The 20781-nt window shown below is 40.7% G+C and overlaps 1 protein-coding gene across 1 annotated transcript in view; it reads right to left on the reverse strand.

Annotated features, from left to right (window-relative positions):
* Positions 1-20781, reverse strand: part of TBC1D8B (TBC1 domain family member 8B) — a 283925-nt gene that overhangs the window by 130130 nt on the left and 133014 nt on the right. Inside the window, exon 7 of the mRNA XM_053699162.1 lies at positions 924-1088. Coding sequence (XP_053555137.1) covers positions 924-1088 — 165 coding nt within the window. The remainder of the gene's footprint in view (positions 1-923; positions 1089-20781) is intronic.

Genomic DNA, 20781 nt, shown 5'->3' on the forward strand with positions numbered 1-20781 from the left:
AATAAAATAAGACTTACTTACCCAAAGACACTCATCTACATAAAGTAGATAGCCAAACCAGTACTGAAACGAGAATCAGTAGAGGTAATGGTATATAAGAGTATATCGTCAATCTGAAAAGGGAGGTAGGAGAAGAAATCTCTACGACCGATAACAGAGAACCTATGAAATAGATCCCCTAGAGGAAGACCATGGAATTCAAATAGGCAATACTCTCTTCACATCCCTCTGACATTCACTGCACTCTGAGAGGAAAACCGGGCTTCAGCCTGCTGCGAAGCGCATATCAACGTAGAAATCTAGCACAAACTTACTTCACCACCTCCATGGGAGGCAAAGTTTGCAACACTGAATTGTGGGTGTGGTGAGGGGTGTATTTATAGGCATTTTGAGGTTTGGGAAACTTTGCCCCTCCTGGTAAGAATGTATATCCCATACGTCACTAGCTCATGGACTCTTGTCAATTACATGAAAGAAAGAAGCATTTTGGATTTTCCATCTTAAAACAAGGATCCCATACGTTCTTTTTGATGAGCTTACTAAGCTTTATATAGTGAGCCCCTCTCACTATCAGTGACCAAGTGCTCTGGAGGCATGAAACACGTCTGTGGAAAGGGGCCATGGTCCCCTTATCTTTCTTCTTCTGTATCTCCCCATGCTGGATTTATGTTTTTATTGTTTGTACTGAATAAACTTTGGACTTTTTAATATACCTAGCTGTTTGTGGTGGATTTTGGAGTGTCAGGACTTTGTGTGATGTAATCTTTTGAAGCATTAGATTTGACTCAAAATCAAAAGCTTTCGGAGCATTCTAAAAATATATGGTGCACCACAAAAATGTAACATTTGGAGGATAATGTTAACACAAGGCAAGAGATAAATACACAATACAACGTCAATTTTAAAACAAACAAAAAACCTACCTCTGAATAAGGAGTGTGCTGGGGGCTGATTACTGTAAATTTTGCTCGCAGCCTAGACACCAGAGATTCAAAATCTCGAACATCTGAAAAACGAAACATTTTCTTCCCTTTGGTACTAATAGTGACTGCCCTTGTGGTTGCATCTGACTTTTCAATGCCAAATATCTAGAAAACAAAACATAATCAAAAACATAAAATTCTATAATTTATTCTTAAACAAAATATTTCTTTAAACTAAAATTAGAAACTGGTAAGTAACAGCCTCTGTCTAATGCAGTAGATAGAAATGCCTCCCCATATAAATAAAAACTAAATGGAGAAAAGGAGAAGAATAGTATTTAATCTTCAACTGATTTTAAGAGGTGTAGACAGGGGGCAAAATGTGTGCCAAGCAGGGTGGTAGGTACAGGTAGAAGTACAGTCTGTAAGACCTTTTACCATCTGCTGCTGTACGGACGCAAACACGCTGAATTGGCAGAATATAATTAAGCATAACTGAAGACTCATGAAAGGCTCAGGAAACTGCAACCAGCTAAGTAAAAATAAAATAAAAATGTTTGACCTGAACATCCAAAGCTATCAACAATACTGTAACCAGCCACTTGTAATCTAAGCCATTATGTTTAGCATGTAAACTCATGAGCTAACCTGTCTTGCAGACATTCACTCTGTAACTATGCAGCTAACAAATATATGATGATAATAATAATAATGAGACTAGACTTAAAAGGACATTTTTTTATAACCATTTGGCTTTCAAATTCTAGAAGTTTGCTGGCCCTTTACTGAAACTAGGATAGAGGACAAAGACAAAATCAGACTTCCCTAATTCCTAATATTTGAGATCTCTAAACAAGTCGGTATAGATAAACCCTAGGATTTTATAGCATGAAGGAACCTGGGAGTTCTGAAAACATTATCCTGATGGAAAATTAAATATGGATGGACACAAAGAAAAAAAAATGTTTGCTTACCTGATAAATGTATTTATTTCCGGATATGGTGAGTCCACTGCTTTATCAATTACTGTTGGGAATATCACTCCTTGCCAGCAGGAGGAGGCAAAGAGCACCACAGTCAAACTGTTAAGAAAATGGAGGAAAAAAAAAGGTGTAGAAGTGCCGGAGGTTTAGTAAAAAAAAACTGTCTTGAAATAAAGGGCGGGGCTGTGGACTCACCATATCCGGAAATAAATAAACTTATCAGGTAAGCATACATTTTGTTTTCTTTCCTAAGATATGGTGAGTCCACAGCTTCATCAATTACTGTTGGGAACCCATAACCAAGCTAGAGGACACAGGTGAACAGGGAGGGACAAGACCGGCGGACTTAAACAGAAGGCCCCATCACTTGAAAAACCTTTCTCCCAAAAGAAGCCTCAGCCAAGACAAAAGTATCAAATTTGGAAAATTTGGAAAAAGTATGCAGACCAAGTTGCAGCCTTGCAAATTTGTTCCACAGATGCTTCATTGTTGAAGAGGAAATAGCTCTCGTGGAATGAGCCGTAATTCTCTCAGGAGGCTGTTCACCAGCAGTCTCATAAGCCAAAGGAATTATACTTCGTAACGAGAAAGAAATAGTAGTAGCAGTAGCTTTCTGACATTTATGTTTCAAAGAGAAACAAACAAACAGGACAGAAGACTGGCGAAAATCCTTAGTCGCCTGTAGACAGAATTTAAGAGCACGCACAACATCCAAAATGTGCAACAAACGTTCCTTGTGAGAAAGATTAGGACATAAAGAAGGAACAACAATCTCCTGATTAATATTTCTCTCTGAAACAACCTTAGGAAGGAAACCTAACTTAGTACAAAGAACCGCCTTATCCGCATGAAAGATAAGAAAAGGTGAATCACATTGTAAAGCTGAAATTTCCGAGACTCTCCGAGCAGAAGAGATAGCAATAAGGAACAAAACCTTCAAAGAGAACAACTTAATATCTATGGAATATAATGGCTGAAATGGAGCCTGCTGTAAAACTTTATGAACAAGGTTAAGGATCCAAGGAGGAGCAACAGACTTAAACACTGGCCTAATTCTGACCAAGACCTCACAAAAAGATTGCACATCTGGCATATCCGCCAGACACTTATGTACCTTCAGGGTACTAACTGACAAACCCTTCTCCAGACCTTCCTGGAGAAAAAAGACAAAATCCTTGGATTCGCACCAATAAAGATATTTACGCCATATCTTAAGGGAAATCTTTCTAGTAACAGGCTTGCGAGTCTGAATCATGGTCTCAATGACAGACTCCGAAAACCCCCGCTTAGACAGAACTAAGCATTCAATCTCCAAACAGTCAGCTGCAGAGAAACGAGATTTGGATGAAGGAAGGGACCCTGAATCAGAAGGTCCTTCCTCAGAGGCAGTCTTCAAGGTGGGAGAGATGACATCTCCACTAGGTCTGCATACGAGATCCTGCGAGCCCACGCAGCAGCTATTAGAATCACAGATGTTCTCTCCTGTTTGATACAAGCAATAACTCGTGGAAGGAGAGCAAACGGAGGAAAAACGTATACCAGCCTGAAATTCCAAGGAACCGCCAGAGCATCTATCAGAGCTGCCTGTGGATCTCTTGAACTTGAACCGTACCTTGGAAGCTTGGCGTTCTGTCGAGACACCATCAGATCCAACTCCGGCACCCCCCATTTGAGAGTTAAGTTGGAGAACACCTCTGGGTGGAGTTCCCACTCCCTGGGATGAAAAGTTTGTCTGCTCAGGAAATCCTCTTCCCAGTTGTCCACTCCTGGAATGTGGATGGCAGATAGACAGCAACTGTGAGCCTCCGCCCACTGAATAATCCGAGCCACCTCCTTTATGGTTAAGGAACGGTGAGTTACTCCTGATGGTTGATGTAAGCCACAGAGGTTATGTTGTCTGTCTGTAATCTGATAAAACAGGCTAAGGACAACTGAGGCTAAGTCATCAGAGCATTGTAAATCGCTCTCAACTCCAAGATGTTGATGGGAAGAGCAGACTCCTCCTGACCCCAAAGACCCTGCGTCTTTAACGAACTCAAGACTGCTCCCCAGCCCAGCAGGCGTCCGTGGTAACAATCACCCAAGAAGGTCTCCGAAAGCATGTGCCCTGAGTAAGATGTTCCTGAGACCACCACGGAAGAGTCTCTTGTCGGTTGACCTAGTTCTTCTGTCTTCTAAGACAGATCCGCATGATCCCCATTCCATTGTCTGAGCATGCACAACTGCAGAGCTCTCAAATGGAATTGAGCAAAGGGAACCAAGTCCATGGAAGCCACCATCAGACAGATTACCTCCATACATTGAGCCACTGATGTCCGAACAATAAACTGTAAAGAGCGGCAAGAAGAAATCATTTTTGCCCTTCTGACCTCTGTCAGAAAAATTTTCATCGATAGGGAATCTATTATGGTCCCTAAGAACACTACCCTTGTAGCTGGAACAAGGGAGCTTTTTTCCAGATTCACTTTCCATCCACGAACGAAGAAAAGACAACAAAATTAGATTTTGTTTGCTGAAAAGATGGCATCCCCCGAGACTGGATCACTGCCAAGAGAACCCCCAGAACCTTCAAGAAAATTCTGGGAGCTGTGGCAAGGCCAAATAGAAGAGCCACAAACTAAAAGTGTTTGCCCAGAAATGCAAATCTCAGAAATCTGTAATGATCCCTGTGTGAATGGGAACATGAAGGTATGTATCCTTCAGGTCTATGGTCGTCATAAACTGACCCTCTTGCACTAAAGGAAGAATGGAACATATAGTTTCCATCTTGAAGGACGGTACTCTGAGAAACTTGTTTAGACACTTCAGGTCCAGAATAGGACGAAAGTTCCCTCTTTTTTGGGAACCACGAACAGATTGGAATAAAAACCTAGACCCTGTTCCTGAACTGGAACTATCACTCCAAGAAAGGAAAGATCCTGTACACATTTCAAGAACACCTCTTTTTTTAGCTGGTCTACAGATAATCTTGAGAGGTGGAACCTGCCTCTGGGAGGAAAATTCTTGAATTCCAATTTGTAACCCTAAGATACTATGTCCACAGCCAAAGGATCTGGGACATCTTGTATCCAAGCTTGAGAAAACTGAGAAAGCCTGCCCCCCACCTTATCCGATCCCGGATCAGGGGCAAACCCTTCATGCTGATTTGGAATCAGATGTGGGTTTAGTTGACTGTTTCCCCTTGTTCTAAGACTGATTGGGTCTCCAAGAAGACTTGGACTGCTCCTGCTTGGAAGAAGAAGGGGAAGGCTTTCCTCTGAAGTTACGAAAGAAGCAAAAATTACTCTGAAGTCCTTTAGGTCTATTCTTCTTATCCTGAGGTAGAAAAAGATCCTTTTCCACCTATAATATCAGAAATTAATTCTGTCAGACCAGGTGTAAACAAGGTCTTACCCTTGTAAGGAATTGTCAAAAGCTTGAACTTAGAGGAAACATCTGCTAACCAAGATTTCAAACACAATGCCCTACGGGCAAGAACACCGAAACAAGAAGTTTTAGCTCCCAGTCTAACAACCTGCAAAATAGAATCAGAAATAAAGGAATTGGCTAGTTTAAAAGCTTTAATCCTGTCTTAATTCTTATCCAAAGAAGTCTCTAACTGAAGAGAATCAGGCAAGGCGTCAAAACAATAGGATGCCGCACTAGTCACGGTGGCAATACACAACGCAGGTCGCCATTGGAGACTTTGATGAACATAGATTTTTTTCAAATAAGCCTCCAACTTTTTGTCCATTGGGTCCTTAAAAGAGCAGCTATCCTAAATAGGAATAGTAGTTCTCTTAGCCAGAGAAGAAATGGCCCCTTCTACTTTGGGCACAGTGTGTCAAGGGTCCTTAATGGAGTCAGCAACAGGAAACATATTTTTTTAAAAATAGGAGACGGGGAAAAAAAGAAATTTATGCTTACCTGATAAATTTATTTCTTTTACGATATGACGAGTCCACGGATTTCATCCTTACTTATGGGATATCGCCTTCTGGTCAGCAGGAGGAGGCAAAGAGCTCCACAGCAGAGCTGCATAAATAGCTCCTCCCTTCCCCCCCAACCTAGTCATTCGACCGAAGTTAGGAAGAGAAAGGAAAAGCCAAGGAGCAGAGGTGACTGAAGTTCAACAAAAATAAAAACCTGTCTTTAGAAAAGTAACAGGGTGGGCCGTGGACTCATCATATCGTAAAAGAAATAAATTTATCAGGTAAGCATAAATTTCCTTTTCTTTTATAAGATATGACGAGTCCACGGATTTCATCCTTACTTATGGGATACATTACCAAAGCTATAGGACACGGATGAAACTGAGGGACAAGATAGGGACCTAAACGGAAGGCACCACTGCTTGAAGAACCTTTCTCCCAAAAACAGCCTCAGATGAGGAAAAGTATTACATTTGTAAAATTTGGAGAAGAAGGTGTGAAGAGACGACCAAGTTGCAGCCTTGCAAATCTGTTCAACAGAAGCATCAATTTTAAATGCCCATGAGGAAGCCACAGCCCTAGTAGAGTGAGCCATAATTCGTTCTGGACTAAATTCAAACTCCAAGGAGGAGCAATTGGTCTAAACACAGGCCAGATTCTAGTCAGGGCCTGACAAAAAGATTGAACATCTGGAACATCAGCCAGACGCTTGTGTAACAAAAAAGACAAAGCAGAAATATGTTCCTTTAAGGAACTTGCCGACAACCCTTTCTCCAATCCTTCTTGGAGAAAAGATAACATCCTGGGAATCTTAACCCTACTCCATGAGTAGCCCTTGGATACGCCATATCTTATGGTAAATCTTTCTAGTAACAGGCTTGCGTGCCTGAATCAAGGTATCAATAACTGCATCAGAGAACCCCTGCTTAGATAAAATCAAGCGTTCAATCTCCAAGCAGTCAGCTGCAAAGAATGATGGAAGGGTCCCTGAATGAGAAGATCCTGCCTCAATGGAAGCTTCCATGGCGGCAGAGAGGACATGTCCACCAGATCGGCATACCAGGTCCTGTGAGGCCACGCAGGAGTGATTAGAATCACCAAAGCCCTCTCCTGTTTGATCCGTGCAATCACTCGGGGAAGGAGAGCAAACGGTGGAAACACATAAGCTAGGTTGAACGACCAAGGCACTGCCAAGGCATCTATTAGTTCGGCCTGAGGATCCCTGGACCTGGATCCGTATCTCGGGAGCTTGGCATTCTGACGAGACGCCATTAGATCTAATTCCGGTCTGCCCCACCTGAGGATCAGGGTGGCAAAGACCTCCGGATGGAGTTCCCATTCCCCCGGATGAAACGTCTGTCTGCTCAAAAAATCCGCCTCCCAGTTGTCCACTCCTGGGATGTAAATTGCTGACAGATAACAAGAGTGAGCCTCCGCCCACCGAATTATCTTGGATACTTCTGTCATCGCTAAGGAACTCCTTGTTCCTCCCTGATGATTGATGTAAGCTTCAGTTGTGATGTTGTCCCACTGAAATCGGATGAATTTGGCCGAAGCCAACTGAGGCCAAGCTTGAAGCGCATTGAATATTGCTCTCAACTCCAGAATATTGATGGGAAGTAGAGACTCCGAACAAGTCCACACATCCTGAGTCTTCAGGGGATTCCAAACTGCACCCCATCCTAGTAGACTGGCATCCGTTGTCACTATCACCCATGAAGGTCTGCGGAAGCACGTCCCTTGGGACAGATGATCCAGCGACAACCACCAAAGAAGAGAGTCTCTTGTCTCCTGATCCAGATCTATCTGAGGAGACAAATCTGCATAATCTCCATTCCACTGTCTGAGCATGCTCAGTTGTAGAGGTTTGAGATGAAAACAAGCAAATGGAATGATGTCCATGGCCGCCACCATCAATCCAATTACCTCCATGCACTGAGCCACTGATGGCCGAGGATTGGACTGAAGGGTTCGGCATGTATTCAGAATATTTAACTTTCTGACTTCCGTCAAGAAGATTTTCATGGATACGGAATCTATTAGAGTTCCCAGGAAAGGAACCATTGTCTGTAGAATTAGTGAACTCTTTTCTAGATTCACCTTCCACCCATGAGTCCTTAGAAAGGACAGAACCATGTCAGTTGGTAAGACAATGCCTGGATTAGAATATCGTCCAGACAAGGTGCCACTGCGATGCCCCGCGGTCTGAGAACCGCTAGCAAAGACCCTAGAACCTTTGTGAAGATCCTGGGTGCCGTGGCCAACCCGAAGGGAAGAGCCACGAACTGAAAATCTTTGTCCAGGAAGGAAAACCTTAGAAACTGGTGATGATCTCTGTGGATAGGAATGTGAAGATATGCATCCTTTAAGTCCACAGTAGTCATATATTGACCCTCTAGGATCAATGGTAGAATTGTCCGAATCGTCTCCATCTTGAAGGATGGGACTCTGAGAAACTTGTTTAGACTCTTGAGATCTAAAATGGGTCTGAACGTTCCCTCTTTTTTGGGAACCACAAAAAGATTTGAGTAAAACCCCTGCCCCTGTTCCTGTATTGGAACGGGACAAATTACTCCCATAGTAGAGAGGTCTTTTACACAATGTAAGAATGCCTCTCTTTTTATCTGGTCTACAGATAACCGTGAAAGAAGAAACCTTCCCCATGGGAGTGAATTTTTGAACTCCAGTTGATACCCCTGGGACACGATTTCTAGTGTCCAGGGATCCTGAACATCTCTTACCCAAGCCTGGACGAAGAGAGAAAGTCTGCCCCCTATGAGATCCGGTCCCGGATTGGGGGCCGCCCCTTCATGCTGTCTTGGGGGCAGCAGCGGGCTTCTTGAGTTGTTTACCCTTGTTCCAAGCCTGGTTGGGTCTCTAGATGGGCTTGGCTTGAGTAAAGTTCCCTTCCTGCTTAGCTGAAGAGGAAGAAGGGACTCCCTTGAAATTTCGAAAGGAACGAAAATTACTCTGTCGCCTTTTTTTAGCTGACTTATCCTGAAGGAGGAGGTGGCCCTTACCTCCCATAATGTCAGAAATGATCTCTTTCAATTAAGGCCCAAAAAGGGTCTTACCCTTGAAAGGAATAGCCAAAAGCTTGGACTTAGAAGACACATCCGCAGACCAAGATTTTAACCATAAGGCTCTGCGCGCTAAAATGGCAAAACCTGCATTCTTAGCCGCCAATTTGGCGATCTGAACAGCGGTGTCTGTAACAAAGTAACTAGCCAACCTTAGGGCTTTAATCCTATCCATTATTTCCTCTAAAGGAGTCTCAGTCTTCAGAGATTCTTCTAAGGCATCAAACCAAAAGGCAGCCGCAGTTGTGACTGGTACAATGCAGGCCGTCGGTTGTAGGAGAAACCCCTGATGAACAAATAGTTTTTTTAGAAGACCCTCCAACTTTTTATCCATAGGGTGTTTCTAAGCACAACTGTCCTCAATAGGGATAGTTGTACGCTTAGCTAGGGTGGATATAGCTCCCTCCACCTTAGGGACCGTTTGCCAAGAATCCTGCACGGTGTCAGCTATAGGGTACATTTTCTTGAACATAGGGGAAGGGGAGAACGGGACACCCGGTCTTTCCCATTCCCGAGTAACAATTTCCGAAATTCTCTTAGGAACCGGAAAGGCATCGGAATAAGAAGGGACTTCCAGATATCTGTCCATCTTACACAATTTCTCTGGAGGTATCACAATAGAGTCTCAGTCGTCCAGAGTCACTAAAACCTCCCGAAGTAACAGGCGGAGGTGTTCAAGCTTAAATCTAAAGGACATGACGTCCGAATCTGTCTGGGGTTGCGCACTACCTGAGTCAGATAGTTCCCCCTCCGACAGTGTCTCCCTACCCCCCAATTCAGAGGTCTGGGAGGGTACATCAGAGATAGCCATCAAAGCATCAGAAGTCGCAGGGGCCCCATGTGTTTTTGCCCTGCTACGTTTGCCTTGCAACACTGGCAACTTAGACAAAACCTCTGTGAGGGTAGATGACATAACTGCAGCCATATCCTGCAAAGTGAAAGAAGCAGACGCCGTTGAAGAACATGGCGTCGCTTGTGCGGGCGTTAAAGGCTGTGACGCTTGGGGAGAAGATTGCGGCATACTCTGAATCTTATTGGTTTGAGAACATTCTTTAGACACATCTTTACATTGTAAGGCTCTCTCAACACAATTGTCACATAGTGTAACAGGGGGTTCCACAATGGCATCCAAACACATAGGATATGTATTTTGTTCAAGGTCATCCATGATAACCTAAACAAAAAGCAATCTTGGTCAAATCCCTGTAAAAATCTGTTGTACTGTATCTTTAAGAAAACCAATCTGAAGCTTATAATAAATTTATTGTTGTATTGCATCTTTATTTTCAATCCGAAATAAAGTTTAAGCACTAAGACAGAGGGTCAATTACACATGTGTACAATGTTTATAGAAGTATAGTACGGTTTTACTTTTGCAATATACAGTCACCCTGCCGCAGCTCTGCTACCTACCTGCCTCCTGACCAGGTTCAAACACCGTCACACTGTGCACCTAAGTCACTTGTAATTCGCAAAAGCGTAATTAGGAACCGATACGATGCTGCCACCGGAATAGGGAGAGTTGCGCTGTCAGAGCGCGCAAAAGTAAGCCCCGCCCTTCGTGGGCGTAACACCTCAAAATGCCGCCAAGAACCAGAGCCTTGTAAATAAATAATACATCCCCAGCGTCAGCCAGCCCGTTGTGCACACAAACATTTCCCAGAGCTTCTAGGTCCCACATACGTGCTAGAGTGTCTGGTAATAGAACGTACCCCTATAACAAACTTCCAGCGCTCCTAAGCCAGTTCCGGTCTGTCCTTTGAGTGTCTGGCAACAAAAAATAAGACCGGCTATGTACGCATACCCCAGTGCCCTTAGGTGATGCAAGACTGCCCTAATGTCTGGGGGAAAGTATAAAGGGAGCCTTCCCAATATATATATGGTCAGTACAGTTAGTCTGAGACACCCAGAATAAAAACTGCACTTACCTCTATGCTGAAGGTACAGCATGATTAATTCACAGTATCAAGAGGTCCAATCTTCCTCCTGAGGTCCTGTGAAATAGCAGGGTCTTGGTTACCACCTCAAAAGACCATATACAGATAATGCAGCACAAATATGGGAGGCGCAGCGGATACAAAAATCCCCTAGTTCCCATAGCCTAGAAGACTATTCAGAAGCTGCTCTGTAATAAAAACAGCACACATCGCTACCGTTTGAAAATAAAAAACTCTTGATTGAAGAATCTAAACTAACACCTCACTTTACCTCTTCCTATCACTAACACAGGCAAAGAGAATGATTGGGTTGGGGGGAAGGGAGGAGCTATTTATGCAGCTCTGCTGTGGAGCTTTTTGCCGCCTCCTGATGACCAGGAGGCGATATCCCATAAGTAAGGATGAAATCTGTGGACTCGACATATCTTGTAAAAGTAAGCTACCTCATTCCTGTGAAATAATCTCCATAGCACGGTCTGGCACCGAAAAAAACCTCTGAAGAGGAAGGAACATCAAAGTTACTATTAAGTTTACTAGATTTCTTCGGAGTGACAACGACAGGGGTATCGGAGTCATCTAAAGTAGCTAAAACCTCCTTTAACAGAACACAAAGGTGTTTAAGCTTAAATCTGAAGGATACCACTTCAGGATCAAAAGAAGGAATTACACTATCCGAATCTGAGATTTCACCCTCAGAAGTTCCTGACGTATCTTCCTCATAAGTTTTATGAGAAAGGGGAACCTGGGACGCAGAATTTGGAACAGAAACCTTACTATATGAATCTCTAGATTTCCTCTTGTGTTTTCCCTGTAACCTGGGAATGGCAGCTAATATAGTTATAGAGGAACCGCAGGGCACTGCATGTGACAACATTGAGGCTTGGGACTTTACAGGAGAAGGCTGTGGTATTACCTGAACAGCATCATCCTGAGAGACATTGGGCTCAACACAAAAAAAAAGTCTTTATTGTGCAAGGTTTTCTTGACACATGAGGAACAAAATTGCATGGGGGCAGCAATTTGCACTTCCAAACACAAAAGGCAAGAGTTCATCAGAGCAGGCTCCTGCTCCATATCAGACATTTTTCTCTGAAGTTATGACACTCAAAGAGAAAAATGTATCAAAAAATAAAATAATGCTTTCTGAAACTTTAGTGTGCGATTATGGGCTAATGGATATTTGATGGAGGCCTAACACGCTGATTTCCACATTATCCTCCCCACCCCCCACCCCCGGATTCTCTGAAGATGTGGATCTACTCGGCTATACAGCTTCAATGCTCATAGGAGAGAATATCTGCTACCTCACAATATTCCTTTTCTTTAACCGTAATCTAACAGACTGTGCACAGGAGATCATGTAAGAAGATCTAACCACAATAATAACCATTCTTGAAAGTCTAGGACAGTTGATGGATGTCAGATACAGCCAGCTTGCTGCCAGTGTCCGCTCACTAAGCACAGATAAAGATGGCATTAACACCCCTATCGCAGGAGAGGAGATGCCTGTGGAGCGGTTACAGGAAGTGCAAAATGCTGATGCTCAAGCACTTTTTGGGAGACACACTAACACAGCACAGAGCGTTACTGTAAATAACTCCAGTTCTCTCATGACCTCTGCCTCGGAGAATGCGGCTGGTCCGATGGAGCAGTGGGTTTGTTTCTCCTGCGAACAGATAGAGGTTAACTCAGGTCTCTTTTTTACGCCTACAACACCTGGGACTCATAGGAGACTACAGCTATCTGCATCTCTTCTGGCTCAATCTACCATGCTGGAGAAATCCTCAGGAGTACCCTTCAGAATTTTACTTACCCAAGTAAGTTGCTTCCCCATGGAAGAAAACTACCAATACCTTGCAAGGGAAAATAGATTAACAGTCTTCATACAGGATTCTCAGCCATTAGCAAAATCCCATTCTGTCGAGAGTAGAGTTGGTTAGCTGATCGGTCCCTACTTCAGCCAGTCTAGCTTCAACATGTGGCAACCTGACTTAGTTCTTATGAGTCCATAGTTAAGTTTGTTTGATGTTTTATATGGGTGCTTTAATATTGATTGCTCTCCTTAACATATTAAAGGGCACACTAAGAGCAACCATCTTCTCTGCTTAAGCTGCAGGACTGTTACAACTAAACATTGCATTTAGGCTCAGCTTATTATGGTGTACTATTTTGAATGAATCTGTTGTATTCAATTGTATAACTCATGTGCATTATCATAGGGAGTAACACGTTCTTTTTGTAGATTTATATATAGTCTCATATAATATAGGTAAATCCAGGTGCACGATAGACGTTGTGTCTTACATCAAATTTGTGGGCTCATTATATGCGATTTAGCTTAATAAGATAATAAACGTGGTCACATACTATTCTTTAATCAAAGCCCTGCTTATTTACATTGTTTCCTATCTAATAACAGTCTTCTGGTACATTCTGCATAAACATATGTCAGTATTGAACCCTTACCTTAGCTAATAGTTACAGTATACTCCTTTATCTGATTTCACGCATCTACTATATATTTAAACTAATATTTCCACCATTATTTTATATTTTTACATATTATATGACATATTACATAGCCTACTTATTCTACCAGCTGAAAAAGAGCTTTTACTATTAGCCTAGCTATAAGCCCAATGGCTATCTGACATCACCACTCCATTGTGTACATATACCCATATAACCAGTATTCCCTATAAGATATGAGTCTTCTCTACCAGTATAAAGTTAAGTAGACCCAAGAGAGGTCTCTATGCAGACTAGTCACACTAAAGACCATACTCAAAATCACTATTTTTTTTATACATGGAAGGTATGCCTTATCAATGCAGCTACTTAACTCTTGTTTGCTATTATGTGGTGTATTATATTGAACTAAATTGTTTTGACTGTTTTCCTTGTGTATTGATGTCTCTCTAATGACGGTTACACACCTGTCTTCCTACCATTTCTGGTAGGTTTAACTCATATTGTAGTACATTTTATTCAGCCATCACCTCCTATACATCCATAAAGACATACTGTATGTCCTCGTTCTCCCTCAGCCAGCAGAGGAGGGGGAGGATCTTAACACCTCATAAAAACATCAAATAGCCTATTTATCTGGCATTCCATAATATATAATACAGATCTAAGGAGGGATGTCTCTGTAGGACCTAGTCAGAATTAAAATATGATAGCTGAGATACACATATAAAAGTGGACTTAAATTTCCTTAACAGTTTTATTCCCAATGCCCCATAGAACATTTCCTATGTATCCTTAGGTATTTTTGGAAGATCACATGCTCACAAATTTTGTATATGGTTATAAAGACCTTATATTGTTATTCGCAGATGCCGGTCATCCTTATAATAAGTGGTACATTTTGCTTCATAGAAGTTAAACATATGAGTTACACTACTACTGTTCCCTAATTACCTGAAACTCCCAATACTTTGCAAAGTTCACCATCCTAGTTCAAAGAGAGTTGCACCACCACAATCTTATATCTCACATAGCCTGCTTCACATTGGAATGATCTTACTCTACCCTTGTGCCATGGATATTGTAATTCAGCTGGCTACATATAACATATTGCATATGATTGCCTTTTGAAGTGCTTTTCCAGGAGCCGCAAGGTTTGGGAGAAAGAGTCTGTCCCCCCACAACTCTAATTGGTGGTTATCGCTGAAAACTATAGCGTTATTTCTGTGGTTATCATATTTAGAGAGCTCCTGTTTCCTATATCAGTTGGTTCATAAGTAACCATTGCATTAGCCACTGTTAAATGCTATCACCCATATGTAAGAAAAAGAGATTTTCATTACTGATAACCATGTAATGTACAACCCTCATCTGTTGATGAGCGAGATTAAACTGTTTTTACTACGTCTCATTGAAATGTGTTAATGTCAACTTTACATGTAGATTACTGGTTATCTTATTTTATTGTTGTTTGCATATCAAGAATCTCAATATAAGATTATTTAAAAAAAAAAAAAAAATTAAAAAAAAATTAAAACAAAATTTGAGAACTCCCAAAAAACGTTTATTCTCAAATTAAATGCCTTCTAAATAACACACTCTTTTATTTTGTCACTCAGAGCTTAGAGAATCAGTCCCCAGAAAAAAGCAGTTTAACAAGATACTAGAGCGCAGTTACGCTCCAAAACAACCCCCTCTGGCCACTCCACACCTCAGTCTCGACTGAGGCGTCTACCTTCACCGCTACCGTTGGAACCGGATGAAAAACTAAGCCTGGAGGATTGCAGATCTCAGTCGAAAAGCGCCGCTCTGAAGTACAAGAAGCCGGTCACACGACCGGACTCGTCTACTGCACCTCAAGAAGGCGCGAAAAAGCTTCTTCCTGGTACACTGCGCATCAAAAAAAGTAAAACGGAGCCCAGTATATCCGGCTTAGAAGTAACACTCCTTCTACACACACCAACATCCTAAGAGGAAGGCGAATTGAGTCACATACAGGTTTACCCTACCGACGTAACAGGCTCTGCTATACTGAATCCAATGCCAAGAAGCAAAACGCCTCAGACCTGTGTGCAATCATACACACTAAGCATCCACTCTCAGTTCCTCAGAATCTGTCAAGAAATAAAGAGCCAAAAAAAATTAACCCTTTCCTACATAAGAGTAATGCCAGTCTCACACATGCTACTACAGTGCCTGCCTCATGCCCAAATGTAACCCTTACCACAGGATTATCTATATCCCAAATAATTAAGCAGGGTCTTCTTAAGTTGTTAAGTGCACAGTCTCCCCACCTGGAAGTGAAAGCACTTACCTGCCATCCGCTGTCCGGCATGTAGACAGTCACAAGGTATGAGAGGACACAGTTCCTCACAGAGACCTGTGGAAGAGAAAGAACAGAGTAACCAACTCTGGCTTTCTATATTAGGGCAGCAACTGTTAGAAAAACGCAGCAAGGTCCACCTTACAAGTTCCTAACTGCTTTAAAGCCACCACTACTCGATTGCAAAGATTAACGTGGAATACGGCTGTACCCCAAAACTTGCTTGTAGCGAAAATCCAATTTTTCCTTCAGACACCAAAACTTCACTTCTCCATGCACCAAAGGCAAAGAGAATGACTGGGGGTTGTGGAAAAGGGGGAGTGATACTTAACAGCTTGGCTGTGGTGCTCTGCCTCCTCCTGCTGGCCAGGAGTGATATTCCCAACAGTAATTGATGAATCTGTGGACTCAGCATATCTTAGGAAAGAAAGCCTGTTACTCAGAAGCATGTCTAACTATGGACAAAACCCTGACACACTTTTAAAAAGGTAATAACTATAAAGAAAAGAAAAAAGAACACAAGCGCCCACAAAGGACCTCTAAGGGTAAAAGTATAAACACAAATTTTATTTAGCGCTATATAAAAGCACGTACAAGATAAAAATTTAAAAGTTGCAATGAGTGATAAAATCACTGTGGAATATCGCTTCCTTTGCCAGACTGTATCTTTCACGAGACTGCTGTGATCATGGATCTTTTCACCGATCTGGTGTGTGGATCCAGTCTGTAGCCAGTTCTCTTTAGACAGCCTGGTTAGCGTTATTATGATGACACATATCCTCCTCAACGCGTTTCATATCATTGGCTGCTCTGTCAACATCTCTAATTGGCTCTCTGTATGCTAAGGATAGCGCTAAATAAAATTTGTGTTTATACTTTTACCCTTAGAGGTCCTTTGTGGGCGCTTGTGTTCTTTTTTCGTTTCTACAGTGTCTATACTCCTGGGGATACAGTTTGCAGGAAACCTCCCACAACACAAAGCTTTAGCCTTACCGCTTATGGGAATCACACCAACCCGATGACTGGGAGGATTCTATAAGGATTCTACAGTATCTACAAAAAGGGTCACTTCACATACGGACCCGCACCAGTATCTCAGACTCAATATCGCTACTAGTCCTTGGATAGAAGGTCGGTGTGGTTCATTTTTGCCTTGCTTGAATTCAATATCTTGTAACATATACCTACAGATAAGACTGTGGACTGTTACCTTAAGGATCATTTTCTGGGACTTTCTGAATATCAATATATTTATCTTTCAGGAGAGTCCATGATCCATTGATGCAGGTTAAAGGTTACAGTGAAAACTATCATTCATTCATAAAAATACAGGATTTGATAAGAGTAGCGCAACAGCATTTCCAAATATCTGTTTTACAATAACTATAAAGAGCCTTTATTTAAAAAAGATGAGCCTGCAGAGCAAGATCCAATAGAGAAATGGGACCTTTGAAGACAGGAAAAATGTCACATCAGGGTGAAAAGCAATCATTTGCTGGAAAAGGACTGCAAAAATGTGGATGTTTAGGGAATAAATGTATAAAAGTTATAAATTAAGCATTTAGGAGAACATACAAAATCTGTTGATTTGAAACAGGTACAAATCTCAAAATCCGGAAATTCCAAAATGCAGAATTATTCAGTAATACAGATTTAAAACAATGATTATAAATGGTTATTTTTCTCCGCCAGTTAGTTACAGTCTTCTCTGCCTGCCTCTTTGTTTTTTGTGTTCTAAACTATAAATTCTAGTCTATATTAAAAACAACAATTACCTTTTTGATTACAGTACTGTATAATCTTTCTGATGGTTCAGTGTACGCAATAGTATTACAAATGAAATAAAACTACCTTTAGGTTTGAAAGTATAAACTATATTAAGAACATGTAAATATTTCATAAATGACAGAAGATATTGTTGTTCAAACTTGGTTCAATCTTCTCTCCAAATTGTCCCATTTTACAAATGCAAATATACAAATATTCAGAAATCCAAACCTTTTTTGGTGCTACGCAGTTTGGATAAAGGGTTTTGTACCTGTATAAAATTCCTAATGTTCACACCATTTCCCAAAGTTGACCCAAATACTGTGATGCGCCCTTGCTGTTACCGTTATATGAGCCTCCCGAAATGAGAATCAATAATTCCATAACCAAACCATTATTAGAAACACTTTTAGATCTTGGTAAATACAAATGAACCTGAGACATATGATTGGGAAACTAAATAAGAAGCCAATAATGTTATCAAGACAGAAGAACTAGAGCAAACAAGTCTTATCATCCAAGAAATTAGTTCTGTGTCAAAAACATGAGGCATGAGAATCCATGATGTATAATTCTGTTACTGTAACATTCTGTTTGTGAAAATTGTAGTTTTCACTTGTTGCTGATTCTGAGAAACACTAATCTGTGGTCGAAACCAAGAAAAAAAAATAACAGGACCAGCACACACCTTTTGAGAATGTCCCATGTAAATTGTATAAGAGTAAGTCTTGGTGCAGCACCTTTCCAGGGTCCTAATGTACACTTCAAACAGAACACACAGGTAGCACACAAAAATAAGGCAACAGCACCCTGCTACCTGTGTGTTCTGTTTCAAGAAAAAAAAATGTCAGACAACTCTTATTCCTGTAGCTTCTCAGATTACATGCCCGGTGTTATGGTTGGTAAATGTAACTACCATTAAACACAAAGCGGTTTGTGCAAAAGTACGTTCCCACTTTCTAACCAACTCCTCTTCTGTCTTCCCTATAATAGCACAACAAACAAGAATACTGGCGTTTTTTTAAAAAAAAGGGATGCGCTATTAGCCTAGTAACTTCAGCCAAAGCAATTTCACCCATCAAATTTCTAATGAAAAAGTAGCATTACATTAAAACATATATAAGAGGGGAAAGACTTAAGAGAACGCCTGATCACATATTCCAATCTGCATTCCAACAGAAAATACTGGTATCCAGAACAACTTCTTCCCTTACCTTACCTTGCCAATGACCAACTAAAAAAAAACCTTAACTGATGAAAGAGATACATTCTCTGGGAAAAGTCTAAGGAATTTCATTGTAATTTGGACAGGAAGCTCAAAAGCAATGGCCTCATGTGAAAATAGTACTTCTAAAGTGGTTGACTTTATGAACACCACCATACATTACTTTGCAAAATTAATTCACATGCACTCCTGCTTGCAAAGTCTAGCAAAATATTTGACACTCTGGCCAAACTAGTGTCTAGAATAGTAAATCCAGGGAAATTAAACTGGTTATATGACTCTACACATAATTTAGAAAGTTTGATCTGTCATCCAAGTCTTAAGCACCTTAGGTATGATAAAACAACCAGCTGTGCTGATGAGGCTTTGGCAAGAATTCTGCATAGATGAGTCATAAAAACACTGTGTCACCTAATTTTTGCAAGAGCTGCTAGACCATTTCCAACCTGAAATGAAGGGCCACAAACTGGAAATTAAAACATTTCCACTACACAGAACAACAATTGTAATGATCTGGATGATTGGAAAATGAAGGTAAAACATCAGATCTATTTTGATCATAAAGTATTCATGGCATTGATGACACATAGAAGTGAGTGACTACATCTTAAAAGGAGAAAGTTGTCACAAATCAGTTTATACTTTATGCCTAACCCTAGATGAAATGAATTATCTATCTTTGGAACAATTAAAATCACGGAGTAAGATCCAGAACTCTGTAACTGACTGGGAACAGAATACTCCTAGATCTACAAGATCCTGAAGCATAATCATTTTTGTAGGTCTCAACGAAACTGGAAAAGAAAAAGAATTTCAGAGGAAGAGGACTGATATCTATAAATCTCTGAAACATCTAATTTTTCCTGATACATTTCTCAAAGGGGGGAGACTTGGAGCAAACAGACAGATCATCAGACAAACCTCTACTTGAATTGTGTAGTTGGGAAATCCTCTTTTAAATCTAAATGTTAGCCTTCCAAGAGGAATTTTCGAACACTGCAGAGTTCAAATACAAAAAATAAAAAAGCACTTGCAGCGTATAAGAGCAGTTTTGCTTGTAATAATAGTCATAACAGTATATATATATCCAAATAGTATATATATATATATATATATATATATATATATATATATATATATATATATATATCCAAAAAACTAATGCACTCTCAGGTCTTTCACAAAAATCAATTGGTTTTTGTGTAAGTCCTGAGAGTGCATTCCTTTTTTGGCTATATTTATTTACATTTTTGCACCCAGGCAGTTGACAACAGGACGGTTGGGCTGTAGACTGGACACTATATATATATATATATATATATATATATATATATATATATATATATATATATATATATATATATATATATATATATGAATTACAAATGGTAACAGCGCTAGAAAAATGTGCAAACCGCTATTTGGTAATAATATTGGTATTTATTTCAAGTGCAAAAACCACAATTTTAAATTCTTAAATATATACAACATATGCCAACATTGTTGCAACCTCTATGCAGAGTAGACAATCCCAGCTTTAATTGAGCTAGATGTTAATTACTTATACACTTTAAGATGTGTTGCAAAATAATTGTATCTTAATACATTGATGCCTACGAAACAATAAAGTACAATATCAATATCAATGAGAACATACATACACAAATAAAAATATATTGATTAAAATAATAAATTCATTAAAAGTTAACAGCAAGTCGCAACCTATTGGTCAACACACAGCCATTAATGTCTAAACAGTTGGTAACAAAAGTGAGTACACCCCTAAGTGGAAATGTCCAAATTGGGCCCAATTAGCCATTTTCCCTCATGTGACTTATTAGTGTAACAAGGTCTCAGGTGTGAATCGGGAGCAGGTGTGCTAAATTTGGTGTTATCGCTCTCACACGCTCTCATACTGGTCACTGTAAGTTCAACATGGCACCTCATGGCAAAGAACTCTCTGAGGATCTGAAAAAAAGAATTTTTGCTTTACATAACAATGGCATAGGCTAAGATTGCCAAGACCCTCAAACTGAGCTACAGCACCATGAGCAAGACCATACAGCGGTTTCACAGGACAGGTTTCACTCAAAACAGGCATCGCCATGGTCGACCAAAGAAGTTGAGTGCACATGCTCAGCGTCGTATCCAGAGGTTGTCTTT

The sequence above is a fragment of the Bombina bombina genome, chromosome 1 (assembly GCF_027579735.1).
Source record: "Bombina bombina isolate aBomBom1 chromosome 1, aBomBom1.pri, whole genome shotgun sequence".
NCBI lineage: Eukaryota > Metazoa > Chordata > Amphibia > Anura > Bombinatoridae > Bombina > Bombina bombina.